The sequence below is a fragment of the Nerophis lumbriciformis genome, linkage group LG19 (assembly GCF_033978685.3).
Source record: "Nerophis lumbriciformis linkage group LG19, RoL_Nlum_v2.1, whole genome shotgun sequence".
NCBI lineage: Eukaryota > Metazoa > Chordata > Actinopteri > Syngnathiformes > Syngnathidae > Nerophis > Nerophis lumbriciformis.
In genome coordinates, this window is record NC_084566.2 from 44,762,360 (window position 1) to 44,780,104 (window position 17,745).

At 40.9% G+C, this 17,745-nt stretch overlaps 1 protein-coding gene across 7 annotated transcripts in view; it reads right to left on the minus strand.

Moving 5' to 3' along the window:
- LOC133618395 (integrin alpha-6-like) overlaps nt 1–17,745 on the minus strand; it is an 85,621-nt gene that overhangs the window by 7,899 nt on the left and 59,977 nt on the right. For 5 of the 7 annotated variants that reach the window (XM_061978716.1, XM_061978715.2, XM_061978720.2 and 2 more), the window contains 12 exons: nt 17,614–17,711; nt 17,413–17,540; nt 17,255–17,344; nt 9,868–9,929; nt 9,621–9,790; nt 9,420–9,560; nt 6,548–6,663; nt 6,168–6,465; nt 6,018–6,097; nt 2,588–2,665; nt 2,244–2,346; nt 738–908 (listed from right to left, as the gene is read on the minus strand). In XM_061978716.1, coding sequence (XP_061834700.1) covers nt 738–908; nt 2,244–2,346; nt 2,588–2,665; nt 6,018–6,097; nt 6,168–6,465; nt 6,548–6,663; nt 9,420–9,560; nt 9,621–9,790; nt 9,868–9,929; nt 17,255–17,344; nt 17,413–17,540; nt 17,614–17,711 — 1,535 coding nt within the window. The remainder of the gene's footprint in view (nt 1–737; nt 909–2,243; nt 2,347–2,587; nt 2,666–6,017; nt 6,098–6,167; nt 6,466–6,547; nt 6,664–9,419; nt 9,561–9,620; nt 9,791–9,867; nt 9,930–17,254; nt 17,345–17,412; nt 17,541–17,613; nt 17,712–17,745) is intronic. The other 2 variants (XM_061978717.1, XM_072915250.1) reach the window with 1 other exon arrangement.

Genomic DNA, 17,745 nt, shown 5'->3' on the forward strand with positions numbered 1-17,745 from the left:
TTAAAATTAACAAATATATTGATGAAAAGTACATATGTACAGGAAAAAAATATTACTGTATGCAATGTCAATGTTTTTTTAAATACCGTATTTTCCGCACTATAAGGCGCACCTAAAAACCTCCAATTTTCCCAAAAGCTGACAGTGCGCTTTATAATCCGGTGCGCCTTATAATCCGGTGCGCCTTATATATGGACCAATATTGAGCCACAACAGGTCTCGCAACTACGGGATGCATAACGTAACCCCATCCTCTACTGTAGCGTCTATTCTATGCGCCTTATATATGAACAAAGTTTTAAAATAGGCCATTCATTGAAGGTGCACCTTATAATCTGGTGCGCCTTATAGTGCGGATGGGTACCGAATTAGGTACTTTTTTGTGGCACCGAGCGAATCCTGCCGTTCCTACCAGGCATTGATTCATGTACATTCCAACGGTGCTTGATTACGGTACCCGGGTGTGCATGACATCACGCCCGGTTGCCGACTCTTTGCATTTTGGCACTTAGCGATCACTCCATCAGCACTGAGAGCGGACTCAGCCAAACTACCTCTATGCAATTTTCAATGCCGACAAAGAAATGGACTCAATAACAATTTCACAGAATATTATCAACACACACAAAAGTAGCACATTGATTGACCAGGTAGCGGACATTGGTACACATTGGTACGTACACATGTGAGCGATACCCAGCCCTACCTGCAGGTTGAAGACAGTGTTCATGACTGACCTTTTTGAGAGAGTTGATCTCTGACTTGGGGGAGCACTCCATGTGCCGCACACCTGTGGAGGTGATCTTGGTGAGGTAGAGCAGCCACTTGCCTTTGTCCGTCACCTTGGGCCAGTCAATGTGCAGCGTGGCAGTGCCAAAGTCTGCCAGACGCTTTGATAGGTTGAGGATCTGAAATCATGTTTTTCATCAAGCACTGCCACAATTCCCTCTCAATGTTTGTCTACTCACTCTAAAGTCGTTTGTCTATACTCACTCTAAAGTTGTTTGTCTATACTCACTCTAAAGTCGTTTGTCTATACTCACTCTAAAGTTGTTTGTCTATACTCACTCTAAAGTCGTTTGTCTATACTCACCCTAAAGTTGTTTGTCTATACTCACTCTAAAGTCGTTTGTCTATACTCACTCTAAAGTTGTTTGTCTATACTCACTCTAAAGTTGTTTGTCTATACTCACTCTAAAGTCGTTTGTCTATACTCACCCTAAAGTTGTTTGTCTATACTCACTCTAAAGTCGTTTGTCTATACTCACTCTAAAGTTGTTTGTCTATACTCACTCTAAAGTCGTTTGTCTATACTCACCCTAAAGTTGTTTGTCTATACTCACTCTAAAGTCGTTTGTCTATACTCACTCTAAAGTTGTTTGTCTATACTCACTCTAAAGTCGTTTGTCTATACTCACCCTAAATTTTTTTGTCTATACTCACTCTAAAGTCGTTTGTCTATACTCACTCTAAAGTTGTTTGTCTATACTCACTCTAAAGTCGTTTGTCTATACTCACTCTAAAGTCGTTTGTCTATACTCACTCTAAAGTTGTTTGTCTATACTCACTCTAAAGTCGTTTGTCTATACTCACTCTGAAGTTGTTTGTCTATACTCATTCTAAAGTTGTTTGTCTATACTCACTCTAAAGTTGTTTGTCTATACTCATGCTAAAGTCGTTTGTCTATACTCACTCTAAAGTTGTTTGTCTATACTCACTCTGAAGTTGTTTGTCTATACTCACTCTAAAGTTGTTTGTCTATACTCACTCTAAAGTTGTTTGTCTATACTCACTCTAAAGTCGTTTGTCTATACTCACTCTAAAGTCGTTTGTCTATACTCACTCTAAAGTTGTTTGTCTATACTCACTCTGAAGTTGTTTGTCTATACTCACTCTAAAGTTGTTTGTCTATACTCACTCTGAAGTTGTTTGTCTATACTCACTCTAAAGTTGTTTGTCTATACTCACTCTAAAGTCGTTTGTCTATACTCACTCTAAAGTCGTTTGTCTATACTCATGCTAAAGTCGTTTGTCTATACTCACTCTAAAGTTGTTAGTCTATACTCACTCTAAAGTCGTTTGTCTATACTCACTCTGAAGTTGTTTGTCTATACTCACTCTAAAGTTGTTTGTCTATACTCACTCTAAAGTTGTTTGTCTATACTCACTCTAAAGTTGTTTGTCTATACTCACTCTAAAGTTGTTTGTCTATACTCACTTTAAAGTTGTTTGCCTATACTCACTCTGAACTGGTGCGTGACTGGAGTTCCTATGTCACCCTCGCTCTTCATGGAATTCTGATCCTTGACTTTTCCAGAGTAATACACCTGAGAGGGCTGAGCTTGTCTGGGAAAAGAGAAAAAGCACACACACTTTTTTCTTACTGTTTCTCTGCACGTGCACATTTTGCTGTAAATCAGTTTCATCACTTTGGTGATGTTTGGCGGCCCAAATGAAAGGCTATGGTGGGCTGAATTTGGCCCGCAGAGCAGCTATTGAGCACCCTGTGTGTGTGTGTGTGTGTGTGTGTGTGTGTGTGTGTGTGTGTGTGTGTGTGTGTGTGTGTGTGTGCGTGTAGAATAGTTACCCTGACATGGACAGCTGCAGCAGGATGGCCACGTTTGCTTTGGCTTTGACTGCAGCTAGTGAGGCCTGCTCGCTGGTGCTGGAGGATCAACACACATCACTTTCATCCTCTCACTGCTAGTAAACATTTCATCCTACAACTTTCATGCAAATCCACCACCAAAGCAACTCAAACCAACCATGATGGAGTAAGAGAATGAACTAATTAATTAATTATAGTTCTTCAGGGTGGACGATGAATATATTAGACAAATATGAGGAAGTATGAGGTCATATTATGAATCCATTACGGGCGAGAGTACCCGTCCTGTGCTGTGTGTGTGTGGGTTAGGGTGAGCAAATGGAGCGCTCCTTAGAATGTGTGCCGTGCTGACTAACTGTAAAGCAAACAAATAGTAGGGCAGGCGCTTGTGACCTCGGCAAACATGCTGTTTCTTTTGCTGGACGAGAAAATAAGACAACGTATAAATTAGCATTCATTGTTATGCAGAGGTGTGATTCCAACTAGTTTATAGACATATGATACAACTACTTATAGTCGCGGTGGGGTGAAATATTGACTTCTTCCTAAGGAGGGCGTAACTAAAGATATCTTAGAAGATCTGCTATAAACAAACATGGCCTCGATTGTGTGAGGACTTTTTTCACTATTTGCACCAAATGTTTTGCAAACAATCTGTGAGCAGTGAAAAAAGCTTTGTGCATTGATCCAAATAAATACACAATAGGAGTGTTCATTGACTTAAAGAAGGCATTCGACATTATAGATCAGTGGTGCCCAACCACCGGTCCGTGACGCATTTGCTACCGGGCCACAGAGAAACATCAAATAATTTACAAACGACTGCTTTTTCTCCGATTAAACTTTGGCCTATCCCACTTGACACACCAATAAGCTTGTTTATAGATGTATAATACATTTCCTTATATGGAGTTGCCATTTGTTATAACTTTGTGACATGATACAATGCACATTAATGAGCATCTAAAATATAAATGTGACTGATTGTAGCCAAAGGCTGCTTTCCATCCACATCTCATTGCAAAGAAACAAGTCCAGAGCTCCCACTAATTCAGCGTTATAGTGACTTGTATTTTTCATGCACTTATTTTTGCTGTATTTATCTGGCACAAGTGGAAAGCCGGTCTCTGAAAATAATGCCTACATAAAACTGGTCCGTGGTGCAAAAAAAGTTGGGGACCACTGCTATAGATCATCTAATTCTCATTTCTAAATGATATACTTAGGGAGTTAGAGGAGTTGTGAAGCAGCTATTTACAGCAATGTGTTGAGATTGATGATTGTAGGTCAGAATGTAGGAATATTGAAAGTGGAATTCCACAAGGTTCCCTTTTAGGACCCAAACTTTTTATTTGATGTATGAATGATATTTGTGAGGTTTTGAAACTGTTACAGTACATATTATAAATGTTTACTGTTCAGGAGATGACTTGAACATCTTAGCCGATATTATTGAAGAGGAAATGGTTCAACTAAAATTGTGGTTTGATGTAAATAAATTTGGAAAGTACAAAATGTATAGTATTCAGTAATAAAAGAGAGGTATCCATAAACAATGTGAACATTGAGAAGGTGTCTGAAATCAGATTTCTTGGGGTCATCTTAGATGAAAAGTTGACATGGAAAGCTCATATATTGCATGGGAAAAATAAGTTGATTTATTTTGAACAAGGTTTCCCGTAGAATACAATGAGAATGTTATATTGCTCAATTATTCCACCTTATTTCAATTATTGTGCAGAAATATGGGGAAATACATATCACAGCAACTTAATGCCTTATTTCTTTCACCGAAAAGAGTCATTGGTATTATTTTTAAAGTAGGATATGTCAGGCTTGTCCCTGACAGTTTGGTTAAGTTTTAGTTTTTCCTCTGTCATTTCCTGTCAACGCTCTTATTTTGGTTATTTCCTCATTGTCTCCCTGAGTGCTGCTTCCCCTCAGCTGCGGCTGATTGGCACCTGGTGTCAATCAGCCAGCTGCTATTTAAACCTGCCTTCCCCTCCAGTCAGTGCTGGATTATTGTCATTGTCATTACTACCTGTCTTAACACTTGTCGTTGTAGCTCTGTCTATTTTTGTTTCACTCTGCTCATGTCCTAGTTCCTTCGTGTCACAGTAAGTGTTTTTGTTTCTTGTCCAAAGTTAGCCTCTGTGTATTTTAGTTCATAACCAAGTTTGTTCTCCGCCTTGTGCACGCCTTTTGTTGTTACCCTTTCGTTTGTTGTTTTGCCTTAGTGTTTAATTAAATCATGTTTTCTCGTACAATGCCTTCCGCCTTCTCTGCATCTTGGGGTTCGGCACCTACAAACTCTGACAGGATATAGAGAGCACACAAATCTACTCTTCATTATTACAACTAAAAGACATTGTAGAATTGCAAACTCTATCAGTGATGTTCAAAGCTAGAAATAAAGTTCTTCTTACAAAAGTTATTGGTGTTGACGTCTGAAGATGAGAACCACAGAAGTATGATTTTAAACATCCAAGAGCGCCAACAAATTTGAAACAAATGTGCTTGTTGGTGTGAAAGCATGGAATTCTCTTAAAAAAGACTTAAAAAGTTGCGAGAATATTTTGGAATTTAAAAGAGTTATTCACTGGAATTATATCAAACTGATTTTTGGTTTTGATTGGACGTGTCATTGTGAAAATGCTTCAAGAAAAATGAAAAAGTATGTTGGAGTTTGGGTGTTGGTGATAAAGTCATCTCAAATAATTTGTGTTAAAAAAGGGGACAGATAAATATAAGAATATTATTCTTCCATCTGCTCCTTTCTGATCATGGAAATGTGTAAGAAACAAAAAAGCAATGAAAGTGTGAACTGTACGTGGCTTGTATATATGCACTTTCATGAAAGGAATAAAATAATGATGAAAAAAACGATGATGATACTTGAAAGTGTCAAACTGACACAGACGGAGGTGTCTTCAACCAGAAGTGGACTGGCATGACATCACACAAACCGGAAGTGAAGCAAAGTACGCACTCAGTGTGTCTTTACTAAAAAAATGAAATGTTTACAAATTAAAATGGAAGAATATACACACTCTTATGAAGCCTGAACAATATTTAATGTTTCTTCCACCAAGAAATTTTTATTTTAGTTCTTAAAACAAAACCTAGTTAAAATATTTTAGTGTACTTTTTGAGCACATTCAACAGTACCGCGATAATAATGATAATTGTGATCATTTTGATCACAAAAAACATGATATGAAATGTTTATATTGTTGCATCGCTAGTACAAATAAATATGACATCTCATCCTTGCGGCGCCCCTTAGAGACTGTCACGATAGAGCTTAAACGGCCACCGTACAAGGCAGACAAAATGTCATCAGAGTGCAGATGTTGTGGTACAGCAACTAGCAGGTGTACCTAATGAAGTGGCCAAGCAGCATACTCACGTTCTGGGCTGAAGGTCAACCTCCAGTTCAGTTGTGTTCAGTGAGATCCCTACTGTACTCAGAATGATGTAGAATGTTGTCTGTGGACACAAACAAACACTTGGTTAAAATCAGTTGCTCAGCAAAAGGAGGAGGAGCTGAAGGTTTTACCTCAGAGTCTCGTTTGAAGGGGTTTCCCAGTTCACACGTGGCCTTAGAACCGTTCTTGTTGGCCGTGCAAGTTACATCCTGGAAGCAGTGTTTTCCCATCACAACCACAACGTGGGATGAGTGTGTGCGTGAAAACAAACGTACCTTAGGACCGCGGTATGCGGCGTAGGTGAGGTAACGCGGTAAGGAGGCCACCACCGATGCTTCGTGTGCGTCGTCTCCATTCTTGTTGTTCACCTTCACCTCCAAGGCCACGTCTTTCTGGTTGCTCAGCGAGATCACCGGTACACCGTTCTCCCTTTCAACAAATACCACCACAAGTTAAGGACAAGGGAAAAAAGCACCTAGTTTTTTTTCCAAAGTCCGTGTTTTGTTCTCACAGTGGTAATGGAGTAAAAGTCTCATCGTCTGTTGCCCTGTAACCATAGCGATGAGCCACCTTTAGGTTACTGCGGCAAATGTTGTCACTTCCACAACCCTCCTTCACAAACTGCACCTACAGGCACACATAGGAAGATAGTGAGTGTACAACCACTGGCAATACACAAATATTATACAGTCGCTGCAGCACTTCATTAGTCTGATTACCATTGAGGTTGGTATTAACATTTCAAACACATTTTTCTTAAATGATTACCTCTCTAACAGTGGTAATCAAAACCCAGCATTAGTCCCTTAAGAATGTTGAGGCCAAGACGTGAAACGACCCATTTGATAGAGATTAAGAATAAATACTGTATGTGTCCATAGTAGATACTGTACAGCAGTCTTTTTCAACCACTGTGCCGCGGCACACTAGTGTACCGTGAGATACGGTCTGGTGTGCCGTGGGAGATTATGTAATTACAACTAATTGGGTAAAAATAATTTCTGCAAAGCAGTAATTATAGTCTGCAAATGATGTGTTGTTGTTGGGTGTGGGTGCTGTCTAGAGCTCGGCAGAGTAACCGTGTAATACTCTTCCATATCAGTAGGTGGCAGCAGCTAGCTAATTGCTTTGTAGATGTCGGGAACATGGTTTGTCGTGATCACGATATGCGGGAGGCAGTGTATCTAATGCTTAAACCAAACATAAACAAAAGGTGAGTATATATATATATATATGTATACACACATATATATATATATATATATATATATATATATATATATATATATATATATATATATATATATATATATATATATATATATATATATATATATATATGTCTTAATAAGGTTATCCAAAAAATAGTGCTCGATACCGTAGTAGAGCGCAATATATGTATGTGTGGGAAAAAAATCACAAGACTACTTCATCTCTACAGGCCTGTTTCATGAGGGGTTCCCTCAATCATCAGGAGATGATTGAGGGAACCCCTCATGAAACAGGCCTGTAGAGATGAAGTAGTCTTGTGATTTTTTTCCCACACATACATATACATATATATATATATATATATATATATATATATATATATATATATATATATATATATATATATATATATATATATATATATATATATATATATACACACACACATATATATTTATATATACACAAGTACAAACCCCGTTTCCATATGAGTTGGGAAATTGTGTTAGATGTAAATATAAACGAAATACAATGATTTGCAAATCCTTTTCAAGCCATATTCAGTTGAATATGCTACAAAGACAACATATTTGATGTTCAAACTCATAAACTTTATTTTTTTTTGCAAATAATAATTAACTTAGAATTTCATGGCTGCAACACGTGCCAAAGTAGTTGGGAAAGGGCATGTTCACCACTGTGTTACATGGCCTTTCCTTTTAACAACACTCAGTAAAGGTTTGGGAACTGAGGAGACACATTTTTTAAGCTTCTCAGGTGGAATTCTTTGCCATTCTTGCTTGATGTACAGCTTAAGTTGTTCAACAGTCCAGGGGTCTCCGTTGTGCTATTTTAGGCTTCATAATGCGCCACACATTTTCAATGTCTGGACTACAGGCAGGCCAGTCTAGTACCCGCACTCTTTTACTATGAAGCCACGTTGATGTAACACGTGGCTTGGCATTGTCTTGCTGAAATAAGCAGGGGCGTCCATGGTAACGTTGCTTGGATGGCAACATATGTTGCTCCAAAAGCTGTATGTACCTTTCAGCATTAATGGTGCCTTCACAGATGTGTAAGTTACCCATGCCTTGGCCACTAATACACCCCCATACCATCACACACGCTGCCTTTTACACTTTGCGCCTAGAACAATCCGGATGGTTCTTTTCCTTTTTGGTCCGGAGGACACCACGTCCACAGTTTCCAAAAACAATTTGAAATGTGGACTCGTCAGACCACAAAACACTTTTCCACTTTGCATCAGTCCATCTTAGATGAGCTCAGGCCCAGCGAAGCCGACGGCGTTTCTGGGTGTTGTTGATAAACGGTTTTCGCCTTGCATAGGAGAGTTTTAGCTTGCACTTACAGATGTAGCGACCAACTGTAGTTACTGACAGTGGGTTTCTGAAGTGTTCCTGAGCCCATGTGGTGATATCCTTTACACACTGATGTCGCTTGTTGATGCAGTACAGCCTGAGGGATCCAAGGTCACGGGCTTAGCTGCTTACGTGCAGTGATTTCTCCTGAACCCTTTGATGATATTACGTACCGTAGATGGTGAAATCCCTAAATTCCTTGCAATAGTTTAAGAAAGGTTTTTCTTAAACTGTTCAACAATTTGCTCAGGCATTTGTTGACAAAGTGGTGACCCTCGCCCCATCCTTGTTTGTGAATGACTGAGCATTTCATGGAATCTACTTTTATACCCAATCATGGCACCCACCTGTTCCCAATTAGCCTGTTCACCTGTGGGATGTTCCAAATAAGTGTTTGATGAGCATTCCTCAACTTTATCAGTATTTATTGCCACTTTTCCCAACTTCTTTGTCACGTGTTGCTAGCATCAAATTCTAAAGTTAATGATTATTTGCAAAAAAAAAATTGTTTATCAGTTTGAACATCAAATATGTTGTCTTTGTAGCATATTCAACTGAATATGGGTTGAAAAGGATTTGCAAATCATTGTATTCCGTTTATATTTACATCTAACACAATTTCCCAACTCATATGGAAACGGGGTTAGTATATTTAAATATAAATGTGTACAACTTCCATTAGAGGTGTTTGTAAATGAAGGTTGTAGTTTTTCTCCGTACCAATAGAGAGCAGCTTGTATCCCAAAGAAAGTAAATCTTTTTATTTGAAGCATGGCTTCATGTCTGGCATACCTCCGAGCGAGCTGGCACTTTGTCTACCACGTCCAGGACAGGTGGCATCTCAGATGAACTCTGCCGACGTTTACGTTTGGCATCCAGGATGTCAACGTCCACGTCGATGGGGACCCCTCGCAGTCTGTCACGGATATTGTCCTGTGGGACCACACTTTGTTACTGGGAGCTCGTCATGGTGTGGAAGAGCCAGGGTGGCACCTGGAAGGCGATGGAACGTGAGACACATTGTCTTCGTCCTTGTCCATCGATGACCAGGGTCCCTGTGGACTCGTAGCTGTTTCCAGAGGCCGCATCTTGAAGGAAGGAAGCCCGGGGGATGAGGTTCTTCTTCCTTTGCTCAGCGTCAACCGCCATGGCGTATGCAACAGCTAGAGGGCGACATAGCAGGCAGGGTTGTTGCTAAAAAGGAGAGAACATGCTAATGGAGATGGAGGTGAAGACTTACTCAGCCTGGGAGAGTAAGTCTTGGGATTGGCCGTGTAGGTGAAGCAAGCTTCAACATTCAGGCTGAGGGAAACAAACGGAAATATTTACAGGAGAGTCAACTCATTCATTACATGTCATGTTCTTTTAATCTTGTTCGTCTAAATGGTCATCTCTGACGTCACGTCTCTGTATGCCTGACTTCCCCTTCCTCTACTTGACTGACAGCAACCAAAGATAATATGTGGCAAAAAGAGCTTTCACTGTGTCACGAATGTTAGCGGCTTTAAATAGTGGAGATAATATTGATCCAACATGTATTGCAATATATATATATATATACACAGGTAAAAGCCAGTAAATTAGAATATTTTGAAAAACTTGATTTATTTCAGTAATTGCATTCAAAAGGTGTAACTTGTACATTATATTTATTCATTGCACACAGACTGATGCATTCAAATGTTTATTTCATTTAATTTTGATGATTTGAAGTGGCAACAAATGAAAATCCAAAATTCCGTGTGTCACAAAATTAGAATATTACTTAAGGCTAATACAAAAAAGGGATTTTTAGAAATGTTGGCCAACTGAAAAGTATGAAAATGAAAAATATGAGCATGTACAATACTCAATACTTGGTTGGAGCTCCTTTTGCCTCAATTACTGCGTTAATGCGGCGTGGCATGGAGTCGATGAGTTTCTGGCACTGCTCAGGTGTTATGAGAGCCCAGGTTGCTCTGATAGTGGCCTTCAACTCTTCTGCGTTTTTGGGTCTGGCATTCTGCATCTTCCTTTTCACAATACCCCACAGATTTTCTATGGGGCTAAGGTCAGGGGAGTTGGCGGGCCAATTTAGAACAGAAATACCATGGTCCGTAAACCAGGCACGGGTAGATTTTGCGCTGTGTGCAGGCGCCAAGTCCTGTTGGAACTTGAAATCTCCATCTCCATAGAGCAGGTCAGCAGCAGGAAGCATGAAGTGCTCTAAAACTTGCTGGTAGACGGCTGCGTTGACCCTGGATCTCAGGAAACAGAGTGGACCGACACCAGCTGATGACATGGCACCCCAAACCATCACTGATGGTGGAAACTTTACACTAGACTTCAGGCAACGTGGATCCTGTGCCTCTCCTGTCTTCCTCCAGACTCTGGGACCTCGATTTCCAAAGGAAATGCAAAATTTGCATGGTTGGGTGATGGTTTGGGGTGCCATGTCATCTGCTGGTGTCGGTCCACTCTGTTTCCTGAGATCCAGGGTCAACCCAGCCGTCTACCAGCAAGTTTTAGAGCACTTCATGCTTCCTGCTGCTGACCTGCTCTATGGAGATGGAGATTTCAAGTTCCAACAGGACTTGGCGCCTGCACACAGCGCAAAATCTACCCGTGCCTGGTTTACAGACCATGGTATTTCTGTTCTAAATTGGCCCGCCAACTCCCCTGACCTTAGCCCCATAGAAAATCTGTGGGGTATTGTGAAAAGGAAGATGCAGAATGCCAGACCCAAAAACGCAGAAGAGTTGAAGGCCACTATCAGAGCAACCTGGGCTCTCATAACACCTGAGCAGTGCCAGAAACTCATCGACTCCATGCCACGCCGCATTAACGCAGTAATTGAGGCAAAAGGAGCTCCAACCAAGTATTGAGTATTGTACATGCTCATATTTTTCATTTTCATACTTTTCAGTTGGCCAACATTTCTAAAAATCCCTTTTTTGTATTAGCCTTAAGTAATATTCTAATTTTGTGACACACGGAATTTTGGATTTTCATTTGTTGCCACTTCAAATCATCAAAATTAAATGAAATAAACATTTGAATGCATCAGTCTGTGTGCAATGAATAAATATAATGTACAAGTTACACCTTTTGAATGCAATTACTGAAATAAATCAAGTTTTTCAAAATATTCTAATTTACTGGCTTTTACCTGTGTGTATATATATATATATATATATATATATATATATATATATATATATACATATATATATATATATATATATATATATGTATGTGTGGGAAAAAAATCACAAGACTATTTCATCTCTACAGGCCTGTTTCATGAGGGGGGGTTCCCTCAATCATCAGGAGATTTTATATATATATATATATATATATATATATATATATATATATATATATATATATATATATATATATATATATATATCCATCCATCCATTTTCTATATATATATATATATATTTATTTATTTATTTATATATATATATATATATATATGTATGTATATATATATATATATATATATATATATAGATATAATAAACTTCAATATGTATTAGAAGTTGATTGGCAACACTAAATTGGCCCTAGTGTGTGAATTTGAGTGTGAATGTTGTCTATCTCAGTGTTTTTAAACCTTTTTTGAGCCAAGGCGCATTGTTTTCATTGAAAAAATGCGGAGGCACACTACCAGCAGAAATCATTAAAAAATTAAACTCAGTAGAGACCATAAAAAGTCGTGGTGGCAATTGTTGGATATGAATTTAAACCATAACCATCTTATTGTTTTTGTGATGTAGTGATTGGAGCACATACTTGTTGGTCACAAAAAACATTCATGAAGTTTGCTTCTTTTATGAATTTATTATGGCTCTACTGAAAATGTGAGGGTCAAAAGTATACATACAGCAATGTTAATATTTGCTTACATGTCCCTTGGCAAGTTTACCTGCAATAAGGCGCTTTTGGTAGCCATCCACAAGCTTCTGCTTGACCACTTGACCACTCGTCTTGACAACATTGGTGCAGTTCAGCTAAATTTGTTGGGTGTAAGTTTTTGCTGTCATCCAGCATTCTGTTTTTGTTTACTTTGTAGCAGTGTTAGTTTCGTTCTACATAGCCTTCCCTAAGCTTCAATGCCTTTTCTTAGGGGCACTCACCTTTTGTTTATTTTTGGTTTAAGCATTAGATACCTTTTTACCTGCACACTGCCTCCCGCTGTCGCCTGCATATTGTAATCACGACAAACCATTGTCGTCTCACACGACGTGTTCCCGACATCTACAATGCAATTAGCTACCAGCTGCCACCTACTGATATGGTATGGTATAACATGGTTACTCTGCCGAGCTCTAGACAGCACCGACACTCAACAACGACGCATCATTGCAGACTATAATTACTGCTTTGCAAATAATATTTTTAACCCAAATAGGTGAAACTGGATAATCTCCCACGGCACACCAGACTAGAGATGCGCGGTTTGCGGGCACAACCGTGGAGTCCGCGGATTATCCGCGAATCAGGCGGATGAAATTTAAAAAAATTGGATTTTATCCGCGGGTCGGGTCGCGTCGGGTCGGGCGGTTGAAATAAAAACAATTAGATTTTAAATAGATTCAGGCGGGTGGCAGTTAAACCAATTGGGAAATATATATACATATTTAAATGTTGTTACCCACATACGAAAAACGAGCAGGCACCTGCTGCATATGCCACAACAGAAGAAAAAAAAAAAAAGAGATGGACACTTTTACGGAGCGGAGAAGGCCCCTGACGCCTCGCCGGGGTCCGGGACCGAGGCCCCTTCCCCCGAGAGGGCCCCACCGGGAGCCGTAGCTGAGGCGATCCGCGAGAAGGGCCCGACGCACATCCAGGGTCACCACCGCGCCCACCGCACCGACACCCCGCCTCGTCCGCCTTCGCCGCGGCCGGCGTTACGCGCAGCAGGTAAGCAGCTTACCTGCCCGCCACCCCCGTGGCCGGGGGCTCGTAACAGGGGTCACTCCGCGCGCTCCGCCCGCGCAGCTTACCTGCCTGCCACCCCTGTTGCCGGGGGCGCGTAACAGGGGTCACTCCGCGCGCAGTGTGCTCACGAAAAGGGTGGGGCTCACCCTGGTTGATATAGACAGCAGCTAGGACGGTGGCCATGGACGTCGGAACCCGCTAAGGAGTGTGTAACAACCCACCTGCCGAATCAACTAGCCCTGAAAATGGATGGCGCTGGAGCGTCGGGCCCACACCCGGCCGTCGCCGGCAGCGAGACGCGCTTGGAAGTGCGCTCAGCGCGGCTCCCATATGATTGCGCACTGGTGTGCGTCTGGGTCGTGACAGCGTGGCACGCGAATGTCTGTGCTGCATTGGATCAGTCTCCTTTCTTTAACAGGCAAAAGCTTTATAACCTCACTAATGCCTTGCATCGTCTATATTAGATATATAACAACGGGCGGGTGCGGGCGGATGCGGTTCTGATCAAATGTTAGATCGGGTGGATTGCGGATGGTTGACGACTTTCTGATGCGGTTGCGGATGAAATAATTGCCTATCCGCGCATCTCTACACCAGACTGTATCTCACGGCACACCAGTGTGCCGCGGCACAGTGGTTAAAAAACACTGGTCTATCTGTGTTGGCCCTGTGATGAGGTGGCGACTTGTCCAGGGCGTACCCCGCCTTCAGCCCGAATGCAGCTGAGATAGGCTCCAGCACCCCCGCGACCCCGAACGGGACAAGCGGTAGAAAAAGGATGGATGGATGTATTAGAAGACACCAGCTTTGGAAAGAAGGCGTCACTCTCAAAAGTGTTTTGACCCACATAAGCCTGACTTTACACCACAATAACACATGTGTGCATCAACACAGTGAAACATGATATGTAGAAAGATGTGTACATCATATTGAAAATGAAAGCATACTTACCGGTATATAGAGGCGTCTCACGCTCTACGTGTCTGCCAGTGGACCAATTGAAACCAAACCTCTAATATAGTATATACAACTTCATATATTGCCGTTAAATACGGTTTACAGCATGATACGTGAGGTACGTGCATAAGAAATATGTGATTGACAGTCAAAGTCAACATTTCCTCGAATTCGTTTTAATTTAATTGTGACAAATATAAACATTTAATTGTTAAATCTGTTCTCTTAAACCACATTGCTAGCACTGTGTATGATGGGTCTGTTTATTTAGCTTATATTATCTCAAGCAGAGGAAAAGTACCAAGTTTAACATTTAACTTCAGCACTTTGTATAGAGCTGGTGTTGTATTTGAGTCAGTCAAACAGGCGGTATGTGTCAAAATAATAAATTACTTCATAAAGTCACTTTTTGTTTTTACTCTAAAATAACGTAATGAATTTAAATGAAAATACCTCAAGGGGAGGGCTTTCTGTAGGTGAGATTAAAAAAGAGATTAATTGATGACAAATTATGTTAATTAATCTCTCATTTTTTCTGACAGCACTAGTAAATTCTACCAATAAACTAATTCATCAGGATTATCCAAGCAACTTCCAGGATACTTAATGGAGGGATAAAGCAGGGATTCTTAATCTTTATGACCTGGGGGCCCAACTTTTCCACTACAGAGGGGCCTGGGACCCACTCAAATATTAACACATTTAGTTATGCTACTCTTGATTTTAATCGTATTCAAAAAATATATCAAACCTACTTACAGTTTACCAGGACCAACTTTGTGAAATGATATGAAACCATGTGTTAATCACAAAGATTATCATCAAGGCTTAGCTCAGGCGGATTACACAAATTGTGAAGTGAAGTGAATTACATTTACATAGTGAAAGCCAATATCTAAGTTCCATTTAAAGCAGTGTGGGTGGCACTGGGAGCAGGTGGGTAAAGTGTCTTGCCCAAGGACACAACGGAAGTGACTAGGATGGCGGAAGCGGGGATCGAACCTGCAACCCTCAAGTTGCTGGCACGGCCTCTCTACCAACCGAGCTATACCGCCCTACATAAATACTAATAATAATGGATTAGATTTATACATCTATCAAGTCGATACAGAGAAGTGAGAACACATCATATATTTACTCCACATTCAAATACTAATCACATACACTGCAAAAGAAGGGACTCAGGAAAACTGATGAAAAATAAATGTACATACAATTACACAGTGCTAAAATAAATAAAATAAATTAATAATAATGAATATATATGTTTATTAAATAATCTGTCAATAGAATTAAATTGCAAAATGAAAATACCACTTTAGTCATAATTCTTGCACTTGAGAAACTTTTTATGACTTCAGCTACAGACTTCTTCTGTCTGTTTGAGATCGTCATTACTGCCACAAGTGGTGAAAAAGTGTATTACAACCAAGTACAGCTGTGGTCCGTATGGGCCGCAGCTAAGAAAATGTTTCCGGCGGCCCTGTAGGGGGCGCTCGCCACCCAACAACGGTTAGGTCTCATTTGAACACCACGTCAACCACATCACAAGAACTGCTTTCTTCCACCTCAAAAATATTGCCCGTCTCCGTCCATCCCTCTCCTTCTCTGCCGCTGAAACCCTGATCCATGCCTTCATCACCTGATCCATGCCTTCATCACCTGATCCATGCCTTCATCACCTGATCCATGCTTTCATCACCTGATCCATGCCTTCATGGCCTCCAGACTCCATTACTGCAACAGCATCCTCTACGGCTCATCCTCCAAAATCCTCAATAAAGTCCAATACATTTAAAACTCTGTTCACCCACACCCGCTCCCGTGAGCACATCACCCCAGTCCTTCAGAAAGTCCACTGGCTCCCCGTTCCTCACCAGATCCACTTTTAAATCCTCCTTCTCACCCACAAAGCCCTCACCAACCTGCTTCATTGCCATACCCCTTCACGCAGCCTCCTCTCCTCCGACGCCAACCTCCTCTCCCCGCCACCCAGAACCAAGCTCCGGACCTGGGGTGACAGAGCCTTCTCCATGGCTGCTCCCACCCTCTGGAACTCTCTCCCCAAACCCATCCGTGACTGCTCAGACCTTCGTACCTTCAGAAGCCTTCTCAAAACACACCTCTTCAGATCTGCTTTTAACCAGTGATTAGTGTTCTGTGTCTCGTCATGTCCAGTGTTATTATGTATTATTACTATGTACTGCTTTTATATTTCCACTATTATTACTATGAACTGTCTTATATTTACATTTGTATCCTGTAAAGCATCTTTGAGTACCCTGAAAAGCACTATACCAAATAAAATGTATTATTATTATTATTATGAGGAATGGTTAAGAAACACCAGGCTAGACCATGGACCAAATAATAACCTGTTACAAATGATAATGTATTAACAAGCATATGTCTTTATTAACAGCATGAACAGAACCTATGCAAACAGCTGTTGATGCCAGTATGGCAAGTGTAACAAGCATGGATTTCACAACAACAACCGAGTGGTGCAAGCAACATTGTAACAAGCATGCAGAGATAGATGAAGATGATTTGTTGATGATCGGCTGTGATCAATGGCCTGGCTAACACCCTCACACTGACGCTAACTCTGGTTTAAGGTAGCAAATATGGCTCCTTGCTTGACAAAGGGTCCAACTCTGGTGAATCATTTGGGCACAGGAGGACTTAGGAATGTGTAGAATTGATGCGTAACGCAAATCTAATACTCAAAAACGTACCAGAAGCTGTTCCCACAGTTCTTCTTCGTCAGATCGATTTCCTTTGGCGTGATCTTGACTTCCTTCTTAATGGCAATGACAGGGCGAGCTCTGGAAAGACATGGAGAGATGTCTCCAGGAAGGATATGTAAGATTAAAAAGAAGAGGGACGTACTCACCTGTAGACGAAGACAGCGTCAGAGAGGGATCCAACAGCCAAGTCCGGGTAGGAGTTCTTATCCAGGTCCATGTTGCCAGCTAAGGAGTAGCCAAACATCTTCACTCCTAAAGGCTTGCCAGATAGAATCTAAAGAAAAAGTCTGGTTGGATAACTACATTTCTCCTTGTGTCCTTGTGTGTAAGTCTGTGTCTGTGTGCACCTGTGCAGCTTTCTTGGATTTGAGACCTGCGTCGGCTCCGTGGTAGATGAAGACGTTTCCTGCGCCTTCATCGTCATACGGGGCTCCCACCGCAAAATCTGTTTTAGTGAAGAAAAAGTACATTTGAAGTCG